The 24,836-nt window shown below is 42.3% G+C and overlaps 1 protein-coding gene across 3 annotated transcripts in view; it reads right to left on the reverse strand.

Annotated features, from left to right (window-relative positions):
• LOC132830875 (sodium/calcium exchanger 1-like) overlaps positions 1-24,309 on the reverse strand; it is a 294,443-nt gene extending 270,134 nt beyond the window's left edge. For 2 of the 3 annotated variants that reach the window (XM_060848783.1, XM_060848801.1), the window contains exons 1-2: positions 23,551-23,621; positions 20,857-23,090 (exon numbers count right to left, since the gene is read on the reverse strand). In XM_060848783.1, the coding sequence (XP_060704766.1) occupies positions 20,857-23,090; positions 23,551-23,553 (2,237 nt within the window). In that variant the 5' untranslated portion in view covers positions 23,554-23,621. Of the gene's footprint in view, positions 1-20,856; positions 23,091-23,550; positions 23,622-23,835 lie in introns of those variants that run through there. The other variant, XM_060848793.1, reaches the window with a different exon arrangement.
• Between the last annotated feature and the right edge of the window lie 527 nt (positions 24,310-24,836).

Genomic DNA, 24,836 nt, shown 5'->3' on the forward strand with positions numbered 1-24,836 from the left:
ATTGAACTTATGACTTTAACTCTCTCCACAGATACTGCCATACATGCTGAGTTTCTCTTACACTTTCTGCTTTTATTGCAAAACATATAGATTGGTTAAATGAGTGTGCAGACATCTGGCAAATATAGCTTTATGTTTGAAAATGAAAGTTGTCCAATAGGATACAAAACAGTAAAAAAAAGCACATTGTCTGAATGGTGAGAAAGAGCTCAGAGGGGCAAAAAGACTTGGATGACCTAGTGCATGAATTGCAAATGATTTGGATGCAGGTAGAGCAAATAACTAGGAAACACATGGAATATTATCAGTTTTTGCAAATGGAATTGAAATGGGATAAAAGGTTTGGGTCTTACACTTCAGTTGTACAGGTGTTAGTGAGACTGCATCTGGACTACTATACACAGTATTCATCTCTATATTTATATTTACAGAAGGATGTAAATGTTTTAGTGGGAGTTCAGAGGAAGTTTTCTAAATCAACGTCTGGAATCAGTGAGTTACCTTTTGAGGAAAGGCTTAACAGGCTAGGCTTGTATCTAGTGGAGTTTAGTAGAGTGACAGAGAGCTTGATTGAAACATATAAGATCCTGAGGTTACCTGACAGGGTGGTTGTGCAGAGGATGTTTTCTCTTGTGGGAAAATTTGGAATTAGGAATCACAGTCTAAAAATAAGTGTTGTCCATTTAAAATAAAGAGAAGGAAGATATTTTCCCTCACAGAAGGTCATAGTCTTTGGAACTCTTCCTCATTTAGTCAGTAAAAATCAGAATATTTTTAAGGCAGAGTTAGATATGTTGCTGTAAGCTGAGGTCTGAAGGGTTCTCAGGTCAGGCAGGAATGTGGAGCATTCCAATCAGTCATAAGCTTACTGAATGGTGGATCAGGCTCAAAGGGTCAAGGGAAAGTGAGGCCTGCAGGTGCTGGAGATCAGAGCTGAAAATGTGTTGCTGGAAAAGCGCAGCAGGTCAGGCAGCATCCGAGGAGCAGGAGAATTGATGTTTCAGGCATGAGTCCTTCTTCCTGAAGAAGGACTCATGACCAAAATGTCGATTTTCCTGCTCTTTGGATGCTGCCTGACCTGCTGCGTTTTCCAGCAACACATTTTCAGCTCAAAGGGTCAAGGAGCCTACTTCTAATTCATTGGTTCTCTTGCTTGGATGAATGGATTGACCTGATCTGATGTACGACTTTCACAAATGTAAAGGTTTGTGATGCCTTGCGTGCAAGTGTTTTCATACTGTATAAACATATTAATTTCAATATTAAGTAGGGCATTGCATTAAATGTTAACTTGTGGTAGGAACTAGACAATTTCTAAAAACTTTTGTCTGATTTATAAACTGACCTATAAAGCTGAAATAAACAGAAACACATTGAAAGATATTGTGAAACTTGAAAGGGTTTAGAAAAGTTTTACAAGGATGTTGCCAGGGTTGAAGGATTTGAGCTATAGGAAGAGGCTGAACAGGCTGGGGCTGTTTCCCCTGGAGCACTGGAAGCTGAGGGGTGACCTTATAGAGGTTTGCAAAATCATGTGGGGCATGGATAGGATAAATCGACAATGTCTTTTCCCTGTGGTAGGGGAGTCCAAAACTAGAGGGCATAAGTTTAGGGTGAGAGGGAGAAGATATAAAAGAGACCTAAGGGGCAACTTTTTCACACAGAGAGTGGTAGTGTATGGAATGAGCTGCCAGAGGAAGTGGTGGAGGCTAGTATAATTGCAACATTTAAAAAGCATTTGGATGGGTATATGAATAGGTAGGATTTGGAGGGACATGGGCCCGGTGCTGACAGGTGGACTAGATTGGGTTGAGATAGCTGGTCAGCATGGACGGGTTGGACCAAAGGATCTGTTTCCATGCTGTACATCTCTATGACATTGTCTGAGTGTTAAGAAAGAGCTCAGGGAGGCAGAAAGACCTGGATCCCCTTGTGCATCAATTGAAAATGATTCACATCGAACAAATAACTAGGAAACAGTTTTTGCAAGGAGAATTGAAATGGGATAAAAGTGGGAAAGAGGTGTTATGCGTCAGTTATATAGGTATTAGTGAGACTGTACCTGCAGTACTGTATACAGTATTCATCTCTATATTCATAGTTAAGGTAGAATGTAAATGTTTCAATGGGAGTTCAGAGAAAGTTTTCTTACCTAATGTTTGGAATCAGTGTGTTATCATGTAAGGGAAGTTTTGACAGGCTAGGCTTGTAGCCAGTAGAGTTTAGTAGACTTATGTGTCTACACTCCATTTATGAGGAATAATTTTGTTGGAACCCTAAACATTTTGTTCATCCAAACCATTCAGTGTATTGCTGTTGAATTTATATTCCATTCTACATTTCACCCGACATCACTGTACCTCTACCTGCCATTCTGGATTCTGCCCTGAACATCTGTGTCCTCCTGAAGTATTTCATGGTGATTCTTGTTATTTGCCAGAAGTCCCATCCGTGTACTAACAACAAATTTCAGTCTCCTGCTCCCAACCCACCAATTTAAATCATATCTCAGCAATGTTTCTAACCTTAATCCCATGTTTTTGTCCATCAACTGACTTTCTGCCCATGATGCTATAATTCCTTTTGTTCAACTCACCAGAATTCTAAACGTTCTTATCTTTTATTTATTTTGCTTGTAGTTAAATACTTAAATTTCAAGTCATAATTTCCAAGGATTTTTTGTGCATTAAAAATTTAGGGATAAATGTTATGTTGGGCTCTTCTTCAATCTCTTGTTATAATTTTAATGGAAACTGCAGAGAAAATGCTGTCATAAAGGTTTCTACTACATACATGTAAGGAGTGAGGAAGATGTAAAGATTTAGAGATATGAGCTGAAACCCAATGTGGAAATACAGGACAGAATTCATAGGAATTGATGCAGTAATGTCGAAGTAATACCTTGAATTTCCTACTGACTGGTATGTGGGTAAGTTGCTTCCTAAAGTGCATACAAGAGAAACCTGTCATCCCTGACTAAAGGGTGTAAGTATAGTTTGCCCACTAGGAGATGACTGTCAAGCTCAATTGTCTGTATCGTACGTGGAAGCCTTAACAATGGGCTGAAAACGTGGGGAGAAAACCAGTTAATGGCTTGAGTTCAAAATGACTTGTCTTTGATTTGGTAGAGTCATATTTGACTCAAAATATTAATTGCTTTTCTCTCTCTCTAAAAGCTCTGCCAGATCTGCAGAAGTGTCTGTTTTTCCTTCAGACTTTCAGCATCGACTTTTATTTTTACCTAATTAACAGAATTCTGCATTCTTGGAAACCATGCCACTGAGGGAAAATTCTGTGTCTCCTGAAGCAAATGCTTCCTTCCATAGCCTCTATTGATGTATTAGTGTCAGTTGACTGAGGTAGCATATTTCATTAGTTGTGGTTCAGGAGGGCTGAATGAAAAGCAGGTACACTGCATGAATATGCTTCCAACTTCCTAAACAGGAGACATGCAATTTACATGTCAGTATCTAGGAAACAGTAAAGTCAATAATAGGCTATGCTGTGGGATGGTGGTGTCAAAGTCTCCTCCAAGAACTGTCCAGGACATGGGGTTATGAGAAAAGAGTGTTTACATATATCACAAGAGACATAGTCACTTCTGCTCATAATTTTCCCAATGTTATATAAATTTGACACGTTGTCCCGCAGACAAGCGACAAGCAACAGTCTGACATAGTCACTTAGTTATTGTCTCACATTACTACATCACCAATGCTAGAAACGTCCTATTCCATTACCAAGCCAAACTCATTAAAAATGGCAGAAGAGTGAGGTAATGACAGAGTGAAGGCCTTATTATCTTCAACAATTGACTTTGTGGAGTCCAGAGTCAAAGGGCACCAAGGAACCCTAATGGAACTGAATTCAATAAGAGTCAAAAAGTCTCCAATAGTTGGAGTCATAATGAGTACAAAGAAAGATTGTTATGACAGTTGTTAGTCAATAATTTCAGAATGAGGCATCACTGCAGAGGATTCTCAGGGTAGAGACCTCAGTCCAACCACCTTCAGCTGCTTCATCAATGATCTTCCCTCCATCATATGGTCAAAAGTGGAGGTGTTCATGGATAATTATGCAACATTCAGCATCATTTGCGACTCCTTAGTCTGTGTAACATGCAACAATGCCTAGACAATATTCAGGCTTTGGTTCACAAGTAGCAAGTTACTTTTCATGCCCCACAATGACCACTGCCGACAAAAGAGAATGTAGCCACTTGACCTTGACATCCAATCTCAGCATAATCACTCATTCCCGCACAATCAACACTATGGAGGTTGCAATTCACTGGAAACTGAATTAGACCACTCATAAAATTATTGTTGCTACATGCACAGGTCAGAAGCAGACAACTCTGCAGCAAAAACTTCCAGAGCCTGTCTACCATTTGCAAGGCAAAAGTCAGAAATATCTAATGAAATCATTTTTATTCAATGAATTTGAGCTGCAGGAACCAGTATTCAGAATATTATAAAAAGACAGGACAAACAACTTTGAGGGCTTCCTACACTTGACTGTTCCAAAACATTAGTTCCATGTAATTCACCTAGGAATGATGGTAGTCCTTATTCCAAGGCATTTCATAGGTCACTCAAAACATTTCAAGGATCATTGAAGAGAAGGTCCGAAATCACAGTTACTTTGAGTTAGGGACAGATCTATAAGCAAGCTCCAAACAGAAAACACCTTATTATGTGGACTGCTGAAAAGGCAACTGTATAATACTGAGTTGGTGTGGTTGGGTACTTAGTGAAGAATCAATAACAGTTGGATGGCTCTGTGATGTTATAATTCAGCAATATATTCTAGAAATTAGTAGGCAGCTAAATGTTGGAGTAAGGCTTCCAGCTAAGTGCTGGAAGCTGTGGGGGCTCAGAAGGAAGGAATAGTTCAATGCAGTATTGAGCAAAGCTGAAAGAATCTACAAATTGTATTTGCTTTGTGCAACTAACCCAGATGAGAGCTCAGAAAAATTATGGAGCAGTACTAACTTGATGAAGCTAGCTGTCAGTGAAAAGTTGGAGTTATACCTCACCAGTGAAAATGCTAGACTGCAGTTTCCAAGGAAACATAATCCTAAAAAAAAGGTGAATCACAAAAAAAAATTGGGATAGTCCGTGCAGCAGTGGTTTTGATGGAGTTCCAAGGCTACATCAGCAAAGATGAAGAATTGGAATCCTGTGTGATGTTCTCAAGAAACTAGATGATCCATAGCAATCCCTTAGATGTTAGAGATGCTTAGAAATTGTGGGAACTGTCTTGATCATATTTTCTAACTTAGGTGTTCTGGGTGGTGATTGGTTGTAGTTTTTCAATTCATCATATCTGCCATACGTTAAGTCTGGTGTGATAGAACATAAGTTATACTTATTGATACAGACTAACTATTTTCTGCCAATAATCTATGGCTATTTGATTAATAGGTTTTGTTTGTAATAAACTAGTTTTTCTTTACTGACTAAGAAACTTGGCTAACTGTTTCGAGCACTTAAATAAATACAATCTAATACCTACGTATTTGGCTCTTTCAGCAGTCTGGTTAAATTAGCAAGTTATTAGAACCAGGAATGGGACTAAAAAGCAATCTGTGTATTCCTCTAACTTTAGTTACATTGATAGAATACTCCCCAGTTGCCTGATTAGTGAAGCTCAAAAATCACTCACGAATATCCATACCTTCCTTCCTCTTTTAACTTTTACCAAATACATGAGATATCCACAATGCTAGTTGATGATTTCTTCATATGAAATAATTTAGTTTGGCTCTGACAAGTTGTTTTACACATATACGTACTTCCTGCCATGAACTCTCCCAATTTACCTGGACTAAGGACCAGCATAACACATGTTGGCTTGTCTGCACCTCCTTAAAAATTCACTTTTTACATTACTGATTCACAGTAGCATCAGTGTTTACCATCGACAAATGTGCCACAGCAACTTAACAAGGTTCCATCACTAGTACCTTTCTAATACATCATTTCTGCCACTTAGAAGAACATGGACAGTTGTAAAGTCATCCAGAACAAGTTCATCTCCGAGCTACAGAATGTTCTGACTTGGAATTATGATTCCATTCCTTCACAATTCCTGGGTCAAAATCCTGAAACAGTTTTCCGAGCATCATACTACATTTATCTATACCCCAAGGACTGCAGTGGTTCAAAAAGGCAACTTACATCATCTTCTGAATAATCTTGACAAGGTGGATGTGGAAAGAAAGACTCTTCTTGTAGGTGAGTATAGAACTAGGAAACTTAAAAAAAAGAGTACAATTGCCCTTTTAGGACAGAGATAACGAAAAATGATTTCCCTCAGACTTAGAGGCTTTGGAACTCTCCACCTCAGAAGGCAGCGGAGGCAGGTCATTTAATAGCTCTAAGGCAAAAGCAGATTAATTCTCCATACAATAAGCTAAATTTATCAAGGGTTAATGGAAATGTGGAACATGAAACACAAACAGATCGGCCATGATCTTATTCAATGACAGAACAGACTCCAGAGGCTGAATCTTATGCTCCTGACTAAGCGGCAGTTCTTATAGTCTCATGGAAGGCTTCTCTCTGCAAGGCCAAGTGAGTTTTCTCACTACATCTCACCAAACTGTAACTTCCTATTCAACCCTTATGTTGCCCTTCTTGTCAGATTCTATCCCCAATTATGACTTACCAAACTGGGAACAACTCACTTCTGCTAGAATATTACAGAATTGACGGTATCCTTTGCACCAGAAACATCTGTAGTGACCTCTGCACCACAATGTACAGTGAACAAAGTGTGCTGTAAGTGGGACAGAGAAGTGCCACGAGATATCTTACAGACAGGCACATATGGGATGCCAATGTTTGTCGACACTCAGGTGCCTCAATCCAGTGAATATGAAACTTGCCCCAAGATTTTGGTGCCAGATGTCCAACATGAAAGTCCTTTGGAGCAAGCAGCAAGTTTAAGTTGCCAGGTACCACATCTGAAATCCATGTCAACAAATTCTTGAGAAGTGGTTTGTTCATGGTGGGTGGTACATTTGAAAAGTGCATATTAATAAGATATTAAGTTAACACAGTTGTTAGCAAGCAACAATGTCCTGCAATTTGCCTACTGACGTAACAGGTCCATAGCAGACGACATTTCCCTTGCCCAGCACTTAACCCTAGTACATCTGGATAAGGATACATATGTCAGACTCCTGCTCATTCACTACAGCTCCACCTTCAACCATTATACCCTCCAGACTGATCTCAAAACTTAAAGACCTACGTCTCAGCTCTGCTCTCTGCAACTGCATCCTCAGCTTCCTGACCCACAGACCGCAATCAGTGAAAATAGACAACTTCACCTCCTCCAAGATAAACTCAACACTGAAGACCTCAAGGATTCATTCTCAGCCCCCTACTATACACCTGCACACCCATGGCAGTGTTGCCAAATTCTGAACAAACACCATCTCTAAGTTTGCTGATGACACAACTGTGGCAGAATGGACGTCAAGCAACGATGAGTCAAAATACAGAAATGAGATTGAGGGCTTGGTGATGTGGTGCAATGACAACAACCCCTCTCTCAATGTCAGTAAAACAAAAGAACTGATCATTAACTTCAAACAGAAAGGAGGAGAATACATCCCCATCAACATCAAGTTCTCTGGAGTGACAATAAACAGCAACCTGTCCTGGACCTCCCACGTAGCTGCAATGGTCAAGAAGGCACAATATTGCCTCTTGTTCTTCAGGTAGCTCAGGAAATTTGGCAGGTCCGCAAGGACGCTCACCAACTTTTACAGATGCACCACAGAAAACATACTGTCTGGGTGCATAATAGCCTGGTATGGCAAAGACCATCACGGAAGCCAACCTCCCATCATGGACTCCATTTACACAGCTTGCTGCAGCGGAAAGTCCACCAATATCATCAAAGACCTACCCCACCCCGGTAATGCTCTTCTACAACCTCTTCCAGCATGCAAAAGATACAGAAGCTTGAACACATGCACCAGCAGGTTCAAAAGCAGCTCCTTCCCTGCCATTATAAGACTGATGAATAGACCCTCTAACTTCAAGTAATGTTGACCTTGTTAATGTTGCCTAGCACATGTCCTGTCTGGTGTAACCTGTATGCCTTACCCTGTCCAAGTTTTTTTCACCCTATGATTTGAAGATCCTCGCATAGTCTGATCTGCCTGTACTGCTTATAAACAGAGCTGTTCATTGTACTTAGGCAGATGTGGCAATAAATAAAATCAAATCAATCAAGTGCCCTTGACAGGCAAATTGCTGCTACCTAATGAGAATGTCACCCAGAATGTAGTTAAAAGATGCAGTGAGTTATTCTTGGCTTTGAGATAGGCCTCATAAGGCTTCTTCCATCACTTCTTAGCAAAGCACATACCATTCAGACTCCTATAGGATTGTGCTTGATGGGTCATCCTCTGCTCCTAATTCTTACATTCTCAAGGGAAGTTAGGTGTGAGCAATAAACACAGTACTTATCTTGGCAGCAACATATACATCCATGAATAATTTTTGTAAAAACTGAAAGAATCTACTAGAATCTCGAACAAATTCCCAATCTGCTTATCAGTTTGACAGATGCAAAACAACACTGGGAAAGTCAGATGTGAAAAAAACATTTTTGTTAAATCATTCAATGCAAAACAAACGTTCCAGAGAAAGCAAATTTTAATCAATGTAATAAAACAAATCAGTGAACCCTTCAATGACATTAAAAAACAAATATCCATCTTTAAAAGAACATGCTAGACCATTCCTTCCATGTACCTCTGTAGAGATATAATTACACTTGCATGGTTGCATACGCATAATTGTCAGGCACTTCTTCAGAGATTTACCTATCAGCAGATGTAATTTCAGTGAAGCTACTGATACATTGCATGAATGAAGTTTCTGTTTATCTTGGAGTGTAAATTACCTGTCACCCAAAAACAAATGTTTATTCCATCATAATAGCTTTTTGAGTCTTTCTCTAAAATATCAAAACTATACAGTCAGTATTGCTAAGACATTTCTTTTACCAAGTCAGTGAAAAAGGAGGCAGGTCCCAAATCTAACTTAGAATGGGGATTGAATCCCAGGCTGTTTGGCATTAATCTGATCCACATGCTAGCTCTCTAAATAACTGAGCTAACCATCTCCCAAGGTGATCAAATAAAGCAATGGAGGTTCTAACAGTTAATATGTCACAGCAAACAGATTGGATGTGTTTGAGGATGCTGACTCTTATAATGGCAGAAACAGCGCATGCCGATAATCTTCCAATCCTCCACACATTTAGAGCTGCAGAATTGCAAGTGTTACACCTTTGTTCAAAAGGGTGCATGGGTAAACCGAGCAACTACAGGCCAGTCAGTTTAACCTTACAAACAATAATTCAAGACAAAATTAAGAATCACTTAGGCAAGTATGAATTAATGAGAAAAATCTGTTCAGCTAATTTGATGGGGTTTCTTTGAGACAATAGTTGGCGCAGATGATACGGTTGATCCTTTTTATTTGGACTCTCAAAATGTGTATCATGAAGTGTCATGTAATTGAGTTGTCAGCAAAGCTGAAGCAAGTGGAATTAATGAGAAAGACTGTATGATCCAAAGTTGGCTGAGTGGCAGGTAACAGTAAGCAGCAGTGAATAAATGAATTTTGGTCTGCAAGACATATACAGAGGAACCCCGATTATCCGAATATCAATTATCCAAATATCAGATGATCCGAAGGAGAATTCAAGGTCCCGATCGAAACATTACATGAAATTTGTGTTTCCAACACTGATTGTATCTTTTGTTTATAATAATTAAAAATGAACTCGGCTTACTGAAATGCTGCTAAGAACAGTCCTGGACATTGATGGGAGCCCAGGCACCGTTTCCAAATGACTGACCGTCCACCTTCTCTCTCTCTCCCCACATTTTCCCTGGAGTTCAATACAGGTGTGTACTCTAAACCCCCTTCCCCAGATAATCTCTCCAACATTGGCTTGTACAGGGCAAAGGTGGAACCTGTCAAAAGGTTGCAGTAAAAGGTTGTGTGAGACGGTATATGTGTGTGTGTGTGCGCATGCTATTTGGAGACTCACCCCCAAAAGGCAGCGCCAGCAGTCTTTTTGGTGTCCAGTCCTGCTGCCCTGGAGAGGGGACAGGGGTATGGTTGGACAGAATTGGGGACAGGTGGGGGAGGGAGGCAGGCAGAGTTGGGGGCGGGCGGGGAGCGGTGTTGGATGGGGTTGGGTGCGTGGGTGGGCGGTGTTGAACAGGATTGGGGACCAGGCGGGGCCTTGTGGTGTGCTGCTGCCTCGTCTCCTGAATGGGGAGCAGACTTAACAGAAAACTCCAAGCGCCGGAGGAAAGGCATTGAATCAATTAACTGAATAATGAATTATCCAAACGAAATAGTGCCCGCCCATTTCGTTCGGATAATTGAGATTCGTCTGTACAATGAATGTCCCTGGGGTCAGCACTAGGGCCACTGTTGTCTTTTATATTCAATGACTGAGATTTGGGTGTGCAGGACTCAATTTCAGAATATGAATTTGATACAATTATGGGAATGCCACTACCTGATGTTCCCCTCTAAGCCATTCACCCTCCTGACTTGTAAATATATTGTGATTCCTTCGCTGTGCTGTGGTTCAAAAAGGCAGTTCATCACCACCTTCTCAACGGGAACTAAGGAGGCAATAACTGCTGGCCATTCAGCAATGCTCACATTCCACGAGTGAATAAAACAAACTACACTCTCTGGTTTTGTGAGAAGGGTAGTGAAAAGAGTTTATGAAGACATAGGTAGGAATGAGTGCACCCAGTGCAATTTAATGGAAAGAAATGCAAAGTGATACATTTTGGTAAGAGGAATCAGGATAAGTAAAAGAACTAAAGGTTCACTTCAACAAGGTGTGTACACATAGAGAGATCTCAGAGTACATTAGTGCAAATTGTTGAAGGGCATAGGTAATTGGAGAATGAGGTTAATAAATCACAGTAACACAACATCCTCAACTTTATAAACTGAAGCATAGAGCGTAAAAACAAAGTATAAAGAGAGTAGTCATCTCCCTAAGAACAATCCCTTGTGCACATTTCTCCACACCTCACAATCTTGAGCTTTCCCCTCCAGTTGCCTGTAGTAGCCTCCTATTTTCAATTTGTCTAGCATCATCAATCTGTTTCTCGAATTTGGTCTACACCCCTCCAATCAAGTTGTTTCCTTTAGCGTGTTCTCATGCTTTAGAACCAAAGATGAACTTTTTAAATTTGTTATTTCGTCCTAATTGGAGCACTGTGTTTATTGAACTTTGTTGTGAATTCTTTAGAGAAGCTGCAGAAAAGATTTCAAGAACGGTTCAAGAATGCTTCAACACATGGATTGATTGAAGAAATTGAGGCTGTCCTCTTTTCAAACAGTGAAGGAAAGCCTGATAAGAGCTGTTCAAAATTATAGGTAGTGGAGACAGAGTAGATAAGAAGAAATTATTCCCATGGCTGAGGGAATATCACAAGTTTAAAGTAATTGGTAAAAGAACCAGAGGTGTAATGAGGAAATGTCCATATTGCAGTGAGGGGTTATTCAATCTTGGATGCATTGCCTGTAGGTATAGTGCAGGCAGATTCAACTTTCAAACAGAGCTTATAAGACTGACTACAGGTAGTTCTTCTAATAATGTGATGGTTGCGATGTTGTGCAACCACGCATTATAGAAACACTGCACTTTAGAAACAACGCTTAAAATGTTGGCGATGTAATCACATCAAAGCCAACACTCATTTTAAACGTTCACACTTTAGATACACTGTCCCAATTCATCAATTGTATTAGAGCGAATTTGCCTTAACCAAACATGTTATAGCAAACATGTTTAACCAAACTGTAAGTTGCTTTTGCAAAACATCAGTACCTAAATAGGTCAACTGGTGCTACAATATTCTATGATTCTATTTTATGATTATTTCTACAAAGGCACCACTGACCGTTTCATACATTGTTACTAAAATGTTGAATGTGGCAGAAACAGAATTTCATAAATTAAAATGATTTTATTGTAAATTTATAGTGTAGCACAAATACCAGTTTCCATCTTGCCCATTTCCCTGAAACCAACATACAACTAGGAAGAACACAATTTTTTTTAAATTAACCTATTTTTTTAAACACTCTGTTCAGAGATATTATATGTTTGGAGCAGGTGGAAGTTGAACCCAGATTTCTCAGCCCATTGAGCCACAACAGTCCCTTTAGAACTCAGCTCCTAATTACAAAAGTCCAATATAATTTGCTGTCAATCAAGTCTAAAACTAGATAATTTATTTGTGCCTCAAAGGGACTTTCATTTTTTTACCACCATTGCGTATGTTCTTCCTATTTCCTTCATCTCCAGTTTACCTGGCATCAAAACTTATTTAGGGCGGCACGGTGGCACAGTGGTTAGCACTGCTGCCTCACAGCGCCAGGGACCTGGGTTCAATTCCCGCCTCAGGCGACTGACTGTGTGGAGTTTGCACATTCTCCCCGTGTCTGCGTGGGTTTCCTCCGGGTGCTCCGGTTTCCTCCCACAGTCCAAAGATGTGCGGGTCAGGTGAATTGGCCGTGCTAAATTGCCCGTAGTGTTAGGTAAGGGGTATATGTAGGGGTATGGGTGGGTTGCGCTTCGGCGGGTCGGTGTGGACTTGTTGGGTCGAAGGGCCTGTTTCCACACTGTAAGTCTAATCTAATCTAAAACTCATTACCTAATTCTGCTTCTCCAAATGCCCATTGCTATATTGCTTTCTTTAGTCCTCCTTCCGCTGACAGTATTTAAGAATTTAAGACTTAAAATTAGTATAAGGTAAGATGTAGTTCCTTTCATTGCTCTTCTCATTGATCTGGTTGTCATGTCCCTTGGTCCTTTGACTTCTCTAAGAAAGTACTAACAGCAAGTGAGAAACAAGATGCTGAGTGGCACTTGGACATAATAGCAATTGCCCTGACAATGCTTCTTCAGTTTTCAGCGTTTGCTGTTTAATACAGCTGACAATAAACCTATAACTTCTGATCCAGGACAACCTTTCGTGATATTTTACTGTCAATTGCAGCTGATGTTTTATATCGAAATTATGAAATTCTACTTACTAGCCAAGAATTACACAAATTATGTACTCTTTAAGCTCCACTAATGCTGACTGTGAAGCAACCATTATGTAAAGTATGACTGCAGTAATGTCCAAATATTTCTTCACGCCAACTGAGATACTACTTAGCGGAGACCAGAAGCCTTCCTGCACTTATATACCTCAAAGCAATGGCTTCATGATGTGACTAGTTTAGCATGTATTATTAAAAATGCATTATCTTTATTCAATAAAAACAAGGAAAATGCATTTTACAATGAATGCACATACATCTTTGGACTGAAAAATAGTTATCCCTTAAGTTAAGATGCAGGAATATAGTTGCTTATGGTATCTGCATGTAGGGTTTTAATGTGGCTAGACTACCACAAGAGCAAGCTCATAATAGGCAAATCTGAGCTTGCTACAATGTGTGTTATTTATTCTTCCACAAAACAGTTACCATAATGGAACTATATTTCTAAACAGCCTGTCAAATGGAGATTAAATAACTACATTTTCCTTAATCAAAACTTCAAATCAAGTATACATAATATAAAACAAATTTTATTATTGTCTGTATTAAATGTCAACAGACTCCATTCTAAGTGTTAATAAATTGCTTTTATCTTAAATAAATTTGCCTACAAGTAAATTATAGAAAAATTATATGTATACACACAAACTAGTTTCAAAATTTAAGAAAGAGAATCTATAAATGCACCACTTTCAAACCAAAGTGGTTGAATTTCTATGTACATTGCAGAAGGCAGGGAACAAGACAGTTTGGGTGCCTGCATGATGTCACTAACATCAAGTGCAAGTCATTTTGATAGTCAGGCTTCAGTTCAGTCTATTAAATCCACTGCCTGTACATTAGTAATTTTGATTGGCAGCTTGTAGCTTTGGAGAACAGGATAACTGGTAAGTTTGATGCTTACATTGACCTCTTAACACTGAAAAGAAAGTTGCAGTGGTTTTGTGGTAAATATCTTCTAGAGGGACTATCACATTTAGTAATGCAGCAGTGGAGATTCTAATAGGATAAGTGAAGATCTGAAGACAGGTCTGCTTCTCTAGAGAGGGGTGGCCTGTAAGATGCTGCAGCAGATCTGTAAGGTACATGTCTAAGAATGCCAACTCCAGATCATTGATGATCTGCCAGAAAATGTTCAATTATCTTATCCAAACAACGAAGAATGCAGTTGATTCTTGCTACCCCTTTTGCTCAGATGAGATATTACATTTATTTTCCCCAAGACAACCAAACTTGAGGGCAGAACTAGCTTTTGAACAGATCCTTCATCAGCTCGAAGAGGAAGCTTGGGAGAAAATGGAAGCAGACAGCAGGCAAATGTTAAGCACAGCAAGGCTGGAGTCCAGTGTGACATAGTGCAACCTAATTCCTTTAACTTATCCTGTTGTTAGGAAATCACCTGTGCAATTGTGGAATCATGGTGCTGTGTTTGTTTCTGTATCACTTTCCCATTAGTTCCTGACCCTAAGATTTTTCCAATTTTCTCTGTGTCATTCCATGATTTGTTGCAAGAAATCAAAGGGGATCACCCTCATTATGCATCATCAGTCCTTTTCCACGTCAGCACTTTTTCAGTCCTTTCTACGCACACATACTAGCAAAGAAGTCACACCCAGGTTAGAAGAATGTGAAGAGAAGAGAGCTTTGAACTGGTTGAGAAGGACACAAAGAGGCCAAAAGAAATACAGACAGATCAAATGAGTGAACAAGATGTTCAATATGATGTGTTAGATTTACCTGTAAGAATTGAAAAGCAGGTCATTTTATTAAAATGTGCTAAGCATTTGGATGCACTCATACAAGGAACATAAAGTTAGCATACAGGTATAGCAAACAATTGGAAAAGCGTATCGCCTGTTGGCCTTTAGTACATGGGATTTGACTAAGAGAATAAGGAAGTCATCGTACAACTGTATAAATCTTTGACATGACCATAACCAGAGCAGAACGTGTACAGTTTTGCTCCTCATATTAAGAAAGGATATTCTTGCATTGTAGGCAATACCGCAAAGTTTCACTGAATTGGTTCCTTGGATGACCGAATGAGTAAATTGGGGCAGTATGCACTGGAATTTAGAAGCTTGAGAGGTGATCTCATTGTAACATGGGAGAGGTTGAAGCGCTTGGTGGGGAGAGAACGAAGTTTCAGAACAAGATACTGATCATTTAGTACTAAGATGAGAAGAATATGTTCACTGAGGATATTATAAATCTTTAGAATTGTCCATACCAAATCAATGGTACTTCATCAATGAGTATACCTAAGGTTCCAACTGACCATAACATGGTAGAATTTAGCATTCAGTTTGAGAGGGAGAGAAACTTGGGTCAGAAACAAATGTGGTAAGCTTAAATAAGGATAATTAAAAATGAATGAAAACATAGTTTTCTGGAATGGATAGGGAAGTAATTTAGCAGCACATATCAAAAAAATCTAGCTCATAGCAAAAACATATTCCAGTGAGGAAGAAGGATTCTAGGAAGGGGGACAAGCCAACCATGATTAATCAGGGAAGTTCAGGATAACATCAGAATGAAAGAAAAAAACATACAATGTAGCAAAAATAGATTACTGGTGACCCAGAAGATTGGGAAAACTTTTAAAAAAAGACCAAAAATAATCATGGGAAAGAAAATAAACATTAAGAGTAAATTTACAAGTAATATCAAGACAAACAATAAAAGCTTCTTCAAATATATAAAAATGAAGAGAGAAGCTAAAGTGAACATAAGCCACAAGAATGAGGCTGGTGAAATAATTATGGGGGACCAAGAAATGGCAGAGGAGTTGAATAAATTTCAGTCTTCACAACAGACACTAACTACATTCCAATATTATTAAATATTCAAGGGCAAAAGGAAGAGAGAAAATAAATACAATACATATCATTAGTGAAGAAGTGATTTTGGGCTAAAGACCATTAAGTCCCCTGGATTCAATGAGATGCATCCTAGGATATGAAAGGAAGTAGGTTTAGAGGTAGTGAATGCAATGTTAGCAATCCTCTAGAAATCCTTACATTCTGGAAAAGTCCCAGAGAATTTGAAAACTGCCAATGTGACACTTTTATTGAAGAAAGGAAGGAAACAAAATGAGGTAACTGAAGGCTAGTTAGCTAAACATCTGCTATTGGGAAAATATCACAGTCTATTATAGAGGATGTAACAACACAGCACTTAGTTAGGCAAGAGTCAACTTGGCTCATGAAGGAGAAACCTTGTCTGATAAATTGAATACAATTCTTTACAGGAGCTAACAAGCAGGATGGATAAAAGGGAAACACTGATTGTAAAATATTTTAATTTTCAGAGGTGGTGGATAACAAAACAAGAGTTGGGATAAGGGAAGAAAGTGAGGACTGCAGATGCTGGAGATCAGAACTGAAAATGCGTTGCTGGAAAAGCGCAGCAGGTCAGGCAGTATCCAAGGAGCAGGAGAATCGACATTTCAGGCATGAGCCCTTCTTCAGGAATTGGGATAAGGGGGACAATTTCAGGATGGCAAACTGTAACTAGTTCAAAGCCACAGAAATCAGCATTGGGGCCAGAATTAATTGCAATATGCATTGGTTACTTGGATACAGAAAGTGAATGTACTATAGAAAAGTTTGCAGATAACACAAAAAAAGGTAGCAATGCAAATGGTGATCATGACACAAACTGTAGAGGATAGGCAGGTTAACTGAGTGGGCAAAAACTTAGAAGGTGAAATAAAATGTGGGAAAATGTGAGGTTATACACTTTGGCAGGAAGAATAATTAAGCTGAAAGTTGTTGAAATAGAAAAAGACAGCAGAAAGCTACAGCACAGAGGGATTTGGGAATCCTCGTGCATATATCACAAAAGCAAACGTACAAGTTAAATGGGTAGTAGGGAAGGCAAGTGGAATGTTGCCCTTTAGATCAAAGGGAATGGAATATAAAAATAAGAATGCTTTGATAAATCTATGCAAGACATTAGTTAGACCATACCTGGAATAGTTTGAACAGTGTTGGTCCTCTTATTCAAGGAAAGATACGCAGAGATGGAAGACAGTCCAGAAGGAGTTCACCAAATTGATTCTGAGTATGGAGGACCTGTCTCATTAGGACATATTGAGTAGGCTGGGTCTGTATGCTCTGAAGTTTACAAAATTGAGAGACAACCTTACTGAAACACACTAGATTCTTCAGGAACTTGACAGGGCAGATGCGTAAAGATTGTTTTCCCTCGTCAGTCAGTACAGAATCGAGAGCATAATCTCCACATAAGGGGTTATTCACTTCAAGCAAAGATGTGCAGGAATTTCTTCTCTCAGAAGGTAATGAAGTCATGCAATTCTTTACTACATAGAGCTGTAGAAGATGCGCCATTATGCATATTGAAGGCTAAGACACCAGAATTTTAATCAGTACAGGAATCAAGCATTGTCAGCAATTGACATGAAAGTGGAGTTGCAGGTTATCAGATCATGATCTCATGGAATGGTGTCGTGATTTTGATAGACTCAAAGGCCTACTTTTGCTCCTACATCTTTTGGTATAACAGCATGTACTGAAGAGTAAAAGGACTGGTTCAAATGATAGTTGCTTGCTGGAACACAACCTAAGTATTGCTGAAAAAGGAGACACATTGTTGAAGCGTTTCATTTTTGCATCAGAACAAATGTGAGAATGACAAATTTCAAAGGGAACAACAATTTATACTGTATGAGAACTGAACAAAATTATACTAACAACTAACTGAAGATCATCAGTCAGGCTCAAAATGTTGCTCACTTAAACTTGCTAAGAACTACATTTATTCAGACAACGAGATCTGTCATCTGCAGGAAAAATGAGCATGTCCAGACACAAGCCTTTATTGGATTATAGACGATTGTAGGTTCCTGGTATATTTTCCATAAAAACAGCTTGACCAATCAGAGATGACATGACAACTGATCAGCAGACTTTTCTTTTGCAGTGTAAGTTGTTGTTCCCTTTGAAATTTGGCATTCTTGCATCTGCACTGATGAGCGTGAAATTTAAAGTTTCACCAGCACGCCTCTTGTTTCATCAATACTTGAGTTCAAATGAGGTAGTGGTTAGGGAATAAAGTTGCGGTAGAAAAGAATAAATGATTAAAAATGATATTTTCTAATCGGCCTACACACATCGCTGGGGTAGGTGAGGCTTGAACTTAGGCCTTCTGGCCCAGCGGTAGGGACATTATCACTGTGCTACAAGAGCCCTGTGATGAAAAGTGATGGTTGATGAGTTGATGGAGTACAACTGAAATTCTCCACCACTCTGAATCATCAGCACTCTCCTCCCTTTGTAGACAACAGTAGCAAAGATACACAGAAGGAAGCACACCACTATTATCTTGGCTTTCTCCCAAGGCTAAAGTGTAGGAAATCCCAACTTTGTTCCAAGCAACAGATTTGTTGATTCAACACCCTTTGATAACTGTTGTGGTCGAAATACATTTACTGTTGTTTCTGATCTCCACTTGTATCCTTGGATTTCAAAGCCAGGTAATCCGTCAAGTCAACACAGTATATCTATTATCTGGTGTCAACTAGCCTGCAATGTGCTGCATTTCTTTCAGTGAACAAAATGCTAGATTGCTCCAGGATGTAAGCATTATGAAGACTACCTGGAAAGTGAGTCTACATCTGCATGAACCATTGTCTGTGTTTAAAATAAGTTAGATAATTGAAAAAGGAATCCTCTGCAGCTTATGGATGTGCTTCATTCATTTTGATAAGTTCTAATGACCATAAATGCAATGGATGACGCCATACATGAATGATATAGATCTTAGCATGTAGGTGTTTTCTAAAGGTTTTACAATTGACTCTTGAGCCTCCTACACTGCATTTCACTTCATTAAGCCTCAGTGTAGGTCTGCAAACCACGAGTAAGATACGACTTTGTCTGAGCAACCACCCTTCTTTCTGCAATTTATCTCAAATCAAGGAACACTGACGCTCAACAGCTGGCTCATCTGGAGCTGCTGCTCCTGTTCCTTCTTTCCCTGGAACTCAAAGTTGTTCAACATTATGTTCATTTATAATGATACAAGCACCTCCAGAGTTAAGATAAGAGAAACTGGAAAATAAAATGCAGAACAAAACCAGAATACACTTTTGTTAAATCTCTTTCAATCTCCAAATAGAAACTAATTATCTATTTTCAAGAGACTGCCACATTTGAATAGACTAACTATTACTGGCTGAGTTCAACATGATTGCTCACCATATTAAAGTGCATGAAATGACATCAGATGATTCACCATCTGTGTCCAAGCTACACTGCAAATGTTGTCAGAAGAATGGGCAAAACCAGATGGATCAATTCTAAATTCTGATTTTCATAGTGTTATTGGCTGTAGTATGACAACTGTCCCACCTCATTTCAGAGCAGAGATAACTATCTGATCAAACTTACAAATACAGCGACTTTGGGTCACTCTTGTAAAATACTGCCATACAGGCAAATCGATTCGCCAACACAGAAAAAGAAAATTTGCATAAAATTCAATTCAGAGCCTCAGTAAAAGGTTAATTATTTTAGCACTACCCTTTTTTTGGATAAACTTCTGCAACATGTAAACACAGAAACACAAATGGGCCATTTATAGTTAGATTCCTCACCATTCACCCAGCTTGTTTCAGAAAACTTTAACATTATTATTGAATAAAAATCTATCAATCTCAGTTTTGAAGGAGTAAGCAGCCACCCAGCACCAACTGTTCTTTCTGGGAGAAGGGCCCCAGATTTTCATGACTTGTGTTTGAAGTGACACTTGGCATCACCCCGTGTGGACCAGGCTCTAATTCTGAACACTGCCTGTTGTTATTTGTAACAACCACTAACACAGGCCAGCACTAGTTGACAATTCTCTGTATTCCTTTATTTGACGGGGAAAGGAGCATGTGGGAGTAAAGACAAATCTACTTCCTTTGGGTAGCAGAGAGAAAAAAGATCCATGGGATTTCCAAAAAAAAGAATCAATGTAGAAACATAGAAAATAAGAACAGGAGTAGACCCTTCCAGCCTGTGCCACTATTCAATATCATCTTTGCTGATCATTCAACTCAGCTTCTCACTTTCGGCCCAATCACTTTGGGCCCAGGACCTGCAGGAATCACCTTCCTGAAAATATTTAATGTTTTGTTCCCCAACTGTTTTCTGTGACAGAAAATTGAAAAGGCTCTGTGGGTTAAGAAATTTCTCCTCATGTCAGCCTTGAATGGTCTACTCTGCGTTCTTTAAAACTTGTGACTCTTGGCTATGGACTCCCCTGCCATCAGGGAACATCTTTCCAGCAATTATGCGGCCTAGAAGTTTATAAGCTTTTTGTTAATGAGATATTCATTTATTCTTGTAAATTCCAATAATTGTAGTCCTTACAACTAAAAGAATCAAAGGGTGAAAGCAGGTTACTGGGTTGAATGATCAGACATGGTCATATTGAATGGCCTATTCCTGTCCCCATTTTCTGTGTTGCTACCAAAAGAAGACTCAATGCGTGAGCTTTTATCCATCCCCTGGATAAATGCACTGGTGCCTCAACCCAATATAATATGGCATCACTGACGGCCAAGCGGCACAGAGATAGACAGACGGGCACATAACACACACAAAAATACAACAAGCAGAGAAGGGAAGGATGAAAGTGTGTGAGTACGAGGGTAATGACGAGCCTTGCCCCGCTCCATTCCACACCCTGTCCCTCCGTCCCTTCTCCGGCCGCCACTTACACAATCTCGTCGTTGTCGAACTCGAGCTCGCCGGCCGTGTCCTCGAAGTCCTCGCCGCCGCCGCGCGCGCTGCCCTCGATCGTGCGGTAGGGCACCACCACGGTGCCTCGCGCCCCCGACGCGCGCAGCACCTTCACCTCCATGACGCCCACGCTCTCGCTCACGTGCGTCACCTTCTCCTCGAACGTGAAGATGCCCGCGTGGTCGTCGTCGAAGATGGTGACGTTGGCGGTCGACGGCGCGCACAGGCACGCGACCTCGGCGACGGACGACAGCGCCGCGCCCGCCACGTGGTTGGCCGTGGCGCCGGGGGGCGGGGCGGGGACGGCCGACGTGTTGGCGCTGGAGACCGAGGTGGCGTCGTTTACGTCACCACCGCCGCCGCCGCCGAGTTTGGGCGAGGGCGCCTGCGCGCTAAGTGGGCCCGCGCCCGGCGCAGGCGTGGTCGGGGCGCCGGCGGCCGGCTGCTGGTTCCCGCTCAGCGGCCCGGCCGCGGGCCCCGGGCCGCCCACCCTCAGGTTGCTGAGGTGGACGCAGAAGTTCTCGTCCTCCTCGAAGATGTCGTCGTCGATAATCCCCACCAGGATCTCCTTGTGCGTCTCGCCCGGCTTGAAGACCAGGCTGCCCTCGGTGAACTCGTAGTCGGAGCCGGCGTTGGCGGTGCCGTCCTCGGTGCGGTAGTCGACGGTGAGGGTGCGGGTGAGGTCCCCTCCCCGCCGGACCACGGTCAGCGCCACCGAGCCGCAGTTCTCCAGGCACTGGTAGCTGCCCGGGTCGAAGTAGACGCGGCTGACGGGGCCCTCGTCGATCTCGGGCCTGACCTCCTGCATGGAGACGGCCTTGCGGGCCTGGTCGGCGGCGTGGCGCTTGAGGATGTTGCCGGCGCCGATCATGAGGCGGGTGGCCTGGATGCGGTAGAAGGCGCGGCTCTTGGCCTGCTGGCTCAGCACCTGGTAGTTGGCGAGCTCGATCAGCTGCTCCATCTCCTTGTCCGGGTGCTTCTGCTTCAGCTCCTTCAGGATGCGCGCCATCTCCCGCCTCGACTCCTCCTCCTGGTCCTTGGAGAGCGCCGGGGCTCCGGCGGAGGCGGCTCCGTCGAGGGCGGGCTCGGCGGACGGCCGGGGCGAGGCGGGCGGCGTCGAGGACGAGGTGGAGGCCGCGCCTTCCTGCAGCGAGTTGAACATCTTGCCGTCCATCTCGATGTCCACTTTGGCCGAGGAGGCGGCGGCGGCCGAGGCGGCGGGGTCGGCCTCGGGCCGCTCGGCCTCGGTCTCGATGATGATGGCGCGGTGCCTGCCCGCCCGGTACTTCTTGTACATGTACTTGTAGAAGAGGAGGCGGCGGTCCGCCACCCAGGCGAAGACCACGCACAGCGGGAAGAAGATGAAGGTGAGTAGGCTCTCCCAGAGGTCGACGACGCCGGGCGAGATGACGGCCAGGATCAGGTAGAGCCAGGCGTAGGCGAAGATGCTCCAGGCGGCGGTGACGAAGAACACCCGCAGGTGCTTGATCCGGCGCACCTCGCCGTCGGGCACCACGTACACGCAGATGGCGATGATCACGAAGGTGTTGAAGGCCGCGCTGCCCACGATGGTGCTGGGCCCCAGCTCGCCGGCGCGGAAGCCGTGCCCGCACACCTCGATCACCGACAGCAGGATCTCCGGCGCCGAGGAGCCCAGCGCCATCAGGGTCAGGTTGGACACGGTCTCGTTCCACAGGCGCACGGTGGTGGTGCTGGTCTCGCCGTTCGGCTTCTTCACCGTGATCTCCCGCTCCTGCGAGGTGATCACCTCGATCGACGACATGAAGCGGTCGGCGATGATGGAGACGCCCAGGAACATGTAGATCATCGCCACGAAGTAGACGATGGCCCGCGCCACCTTGTCGCCCACCGACGGGTCCTGCGGGTACCACACCGGCAGGATCACGCCCTCGCTGCACTTGTACGAGCCCTGGCACAGGTTGGACGAGGCGTTGGCGCCGTCGCTGTTGGTCGCCGCGGCCGATGCCGCCGCCGCCTCCTCGCCCCCACCTTGATGCTGCTGCTGCTGCTGCCGCCGCTGCTGCTCGGCGGCCGAGCCCCTCTCGCTCGCTTCCACCTGCCGGACGCCGCCCACCAGCAACAGCAAGAGAGGCACCGCCAGCCACCAGCCAACCTCCAGCACACGGTCACGGGGCGCCGCTTTCCACCACCTCGCCATGATGACCATCAGCCGCTTTCCAGACCCTTCCGTCTGCAACATTTAGAAAGAGAAACACACACACATATTAAAAATAATTCGCCAGTGTCTGCTTGTCAGAGCATTACTTAGTAGATCACACCTTTCCTCGTCCCATGTGTGACTGGGGTGTTACTGATTTGCATTTTAAGTAAACATACCAAGGTCCCGATGGGCGACCAGTAGAGTTAAGCGTTTACCTGATGATGCTTTACCATGTAAAACTGCCCTGACATTTTCCGGATGCTTTCTGGAGGCTTGCCTAAAATGCAAGCCCCTGCGTCACTTAAGCCTCAGAAACACAGAGAGGAATCAAACTCAGCTCATCTTATGCATTCGGCTTTAGTGGTACCAAGCAATTGCAAAAAAAAAGGCAAAAGTCACATATGTCAGTTTCAATATGTTGCCATAAGAACTGTTTAAATGTGCCGGGCTTGCCTCGCCACGTTAATCAATTAGTTCTTTTCTAATTTACCATTGCTACTTCGGTTTCACTCTACACGTCTGTGGCTTTCTTCTTTACAATGTTTTAAACACGCATCGGCGTGGCAATATTTTCTAAGCGTACATCCGTTTTCAATTTTATAAAATTTGACCAGAAAGTGAGCGGTGGATAACTCCAGCCACGGACAGCTGTCGATTTCCTATTTGCTGTGCAAAAAAATTAAATTATTTGAAACGCACGAGCAAAGAGCCACTTTCCATTTCACTTTTTTTTAGAAAAAGCGTCTTTGTTTTATACAAACCGAGTCGAACATACCCCCACAGCGTTTAGTCGGTGGTGATTCGTCGGTATGAGGTCCGTCAACCCTTGCCTTCGCCTTTCTTGTAGATCAGGAGCGGAAGGTTTTTACCATGATAGTGTTGAGAGAAGCGAGCTGCAATGAAATCCGCTAGACTTCGCGCTTACTCTCAGCCATAGAATCAACCATTCAGTTTCGTATCCGACGGAATATTGATGGTTATTGAACAAAGTATGAAGCTGAGATGAAACCTATGAGATGTGGAATGGTCAAAGTTTCTCCGCATTATGTTTTCATTATTATGCGTAGAGCATTTCCACGTAATATAACCATCGTGGTCACCAAGCGTCTGAGTACTGTGCAACCCAAGCACTACGGATGTCTAAGGCAATTACTATTTTCCAATTTCTGATCGTGAGAAAGCCCAGGCTTGCAGTGCATCATGGGCTTCTTGCCAGTACTCTTATCTCGGTGTGACCCACCTACTTCATTGATCATTCTGCCGGCCGTCTTAAAGAGGAACGAACTCCAATCGGCTAGGGAAGTGGAATCGAAAAAGGGAAATTCTCTAACAGTAACGCGTTTTGTTTTAAGAGAATCTTCTTCGTCTTTTAGAATTCCCGCAAGCCCATGCTTAGTGAAATGAATAGGCATATCCTGCTTTCCGTGCATAATTTATGGCAAGCTGCCGAATGATTTCAGACACCTAGCGTACTGTTCGTGGTCTGTCGTTTCATGGTCTTTTTGATATTGGTGTGATGCGCCAAACCGTAAAACACTGAAGTATAGCCACCCACGCGCAATCTTCCATTTACAGGCATCTATAATCTCGCACGTTTGGAAAGCATACTTCAAATTGACGACTTCACTGTGATGGATTAAAAAAACAGTGAAAAGTCATCTCTGCGATTTAATTCCATTTTGACATAATTCGTATGTCCTTTGTGCATGCACATGAATAGTACGTGTGCATGTGCATCAGACATGCATGCACGTTTGTAACCTTGGACACGTTTGT

This window comes from Hemiscyllium ocellatum, chromosome 3 (assembly GCF_020745735.1).
Source record: "Hemiscyllium ocellatum isolate sHemOce1 chromosome 3, sHemOce1.pat.X.cur, whole genome shotgun sequence".
Classification (NCBI taxonomy): Eukaryota; Metazoa; Chordata; class Chondrichthyes; order Orectolobiformes; family Hemiscylliidae; genus Hemiscyllium; species Hemiscyllium ocellatum.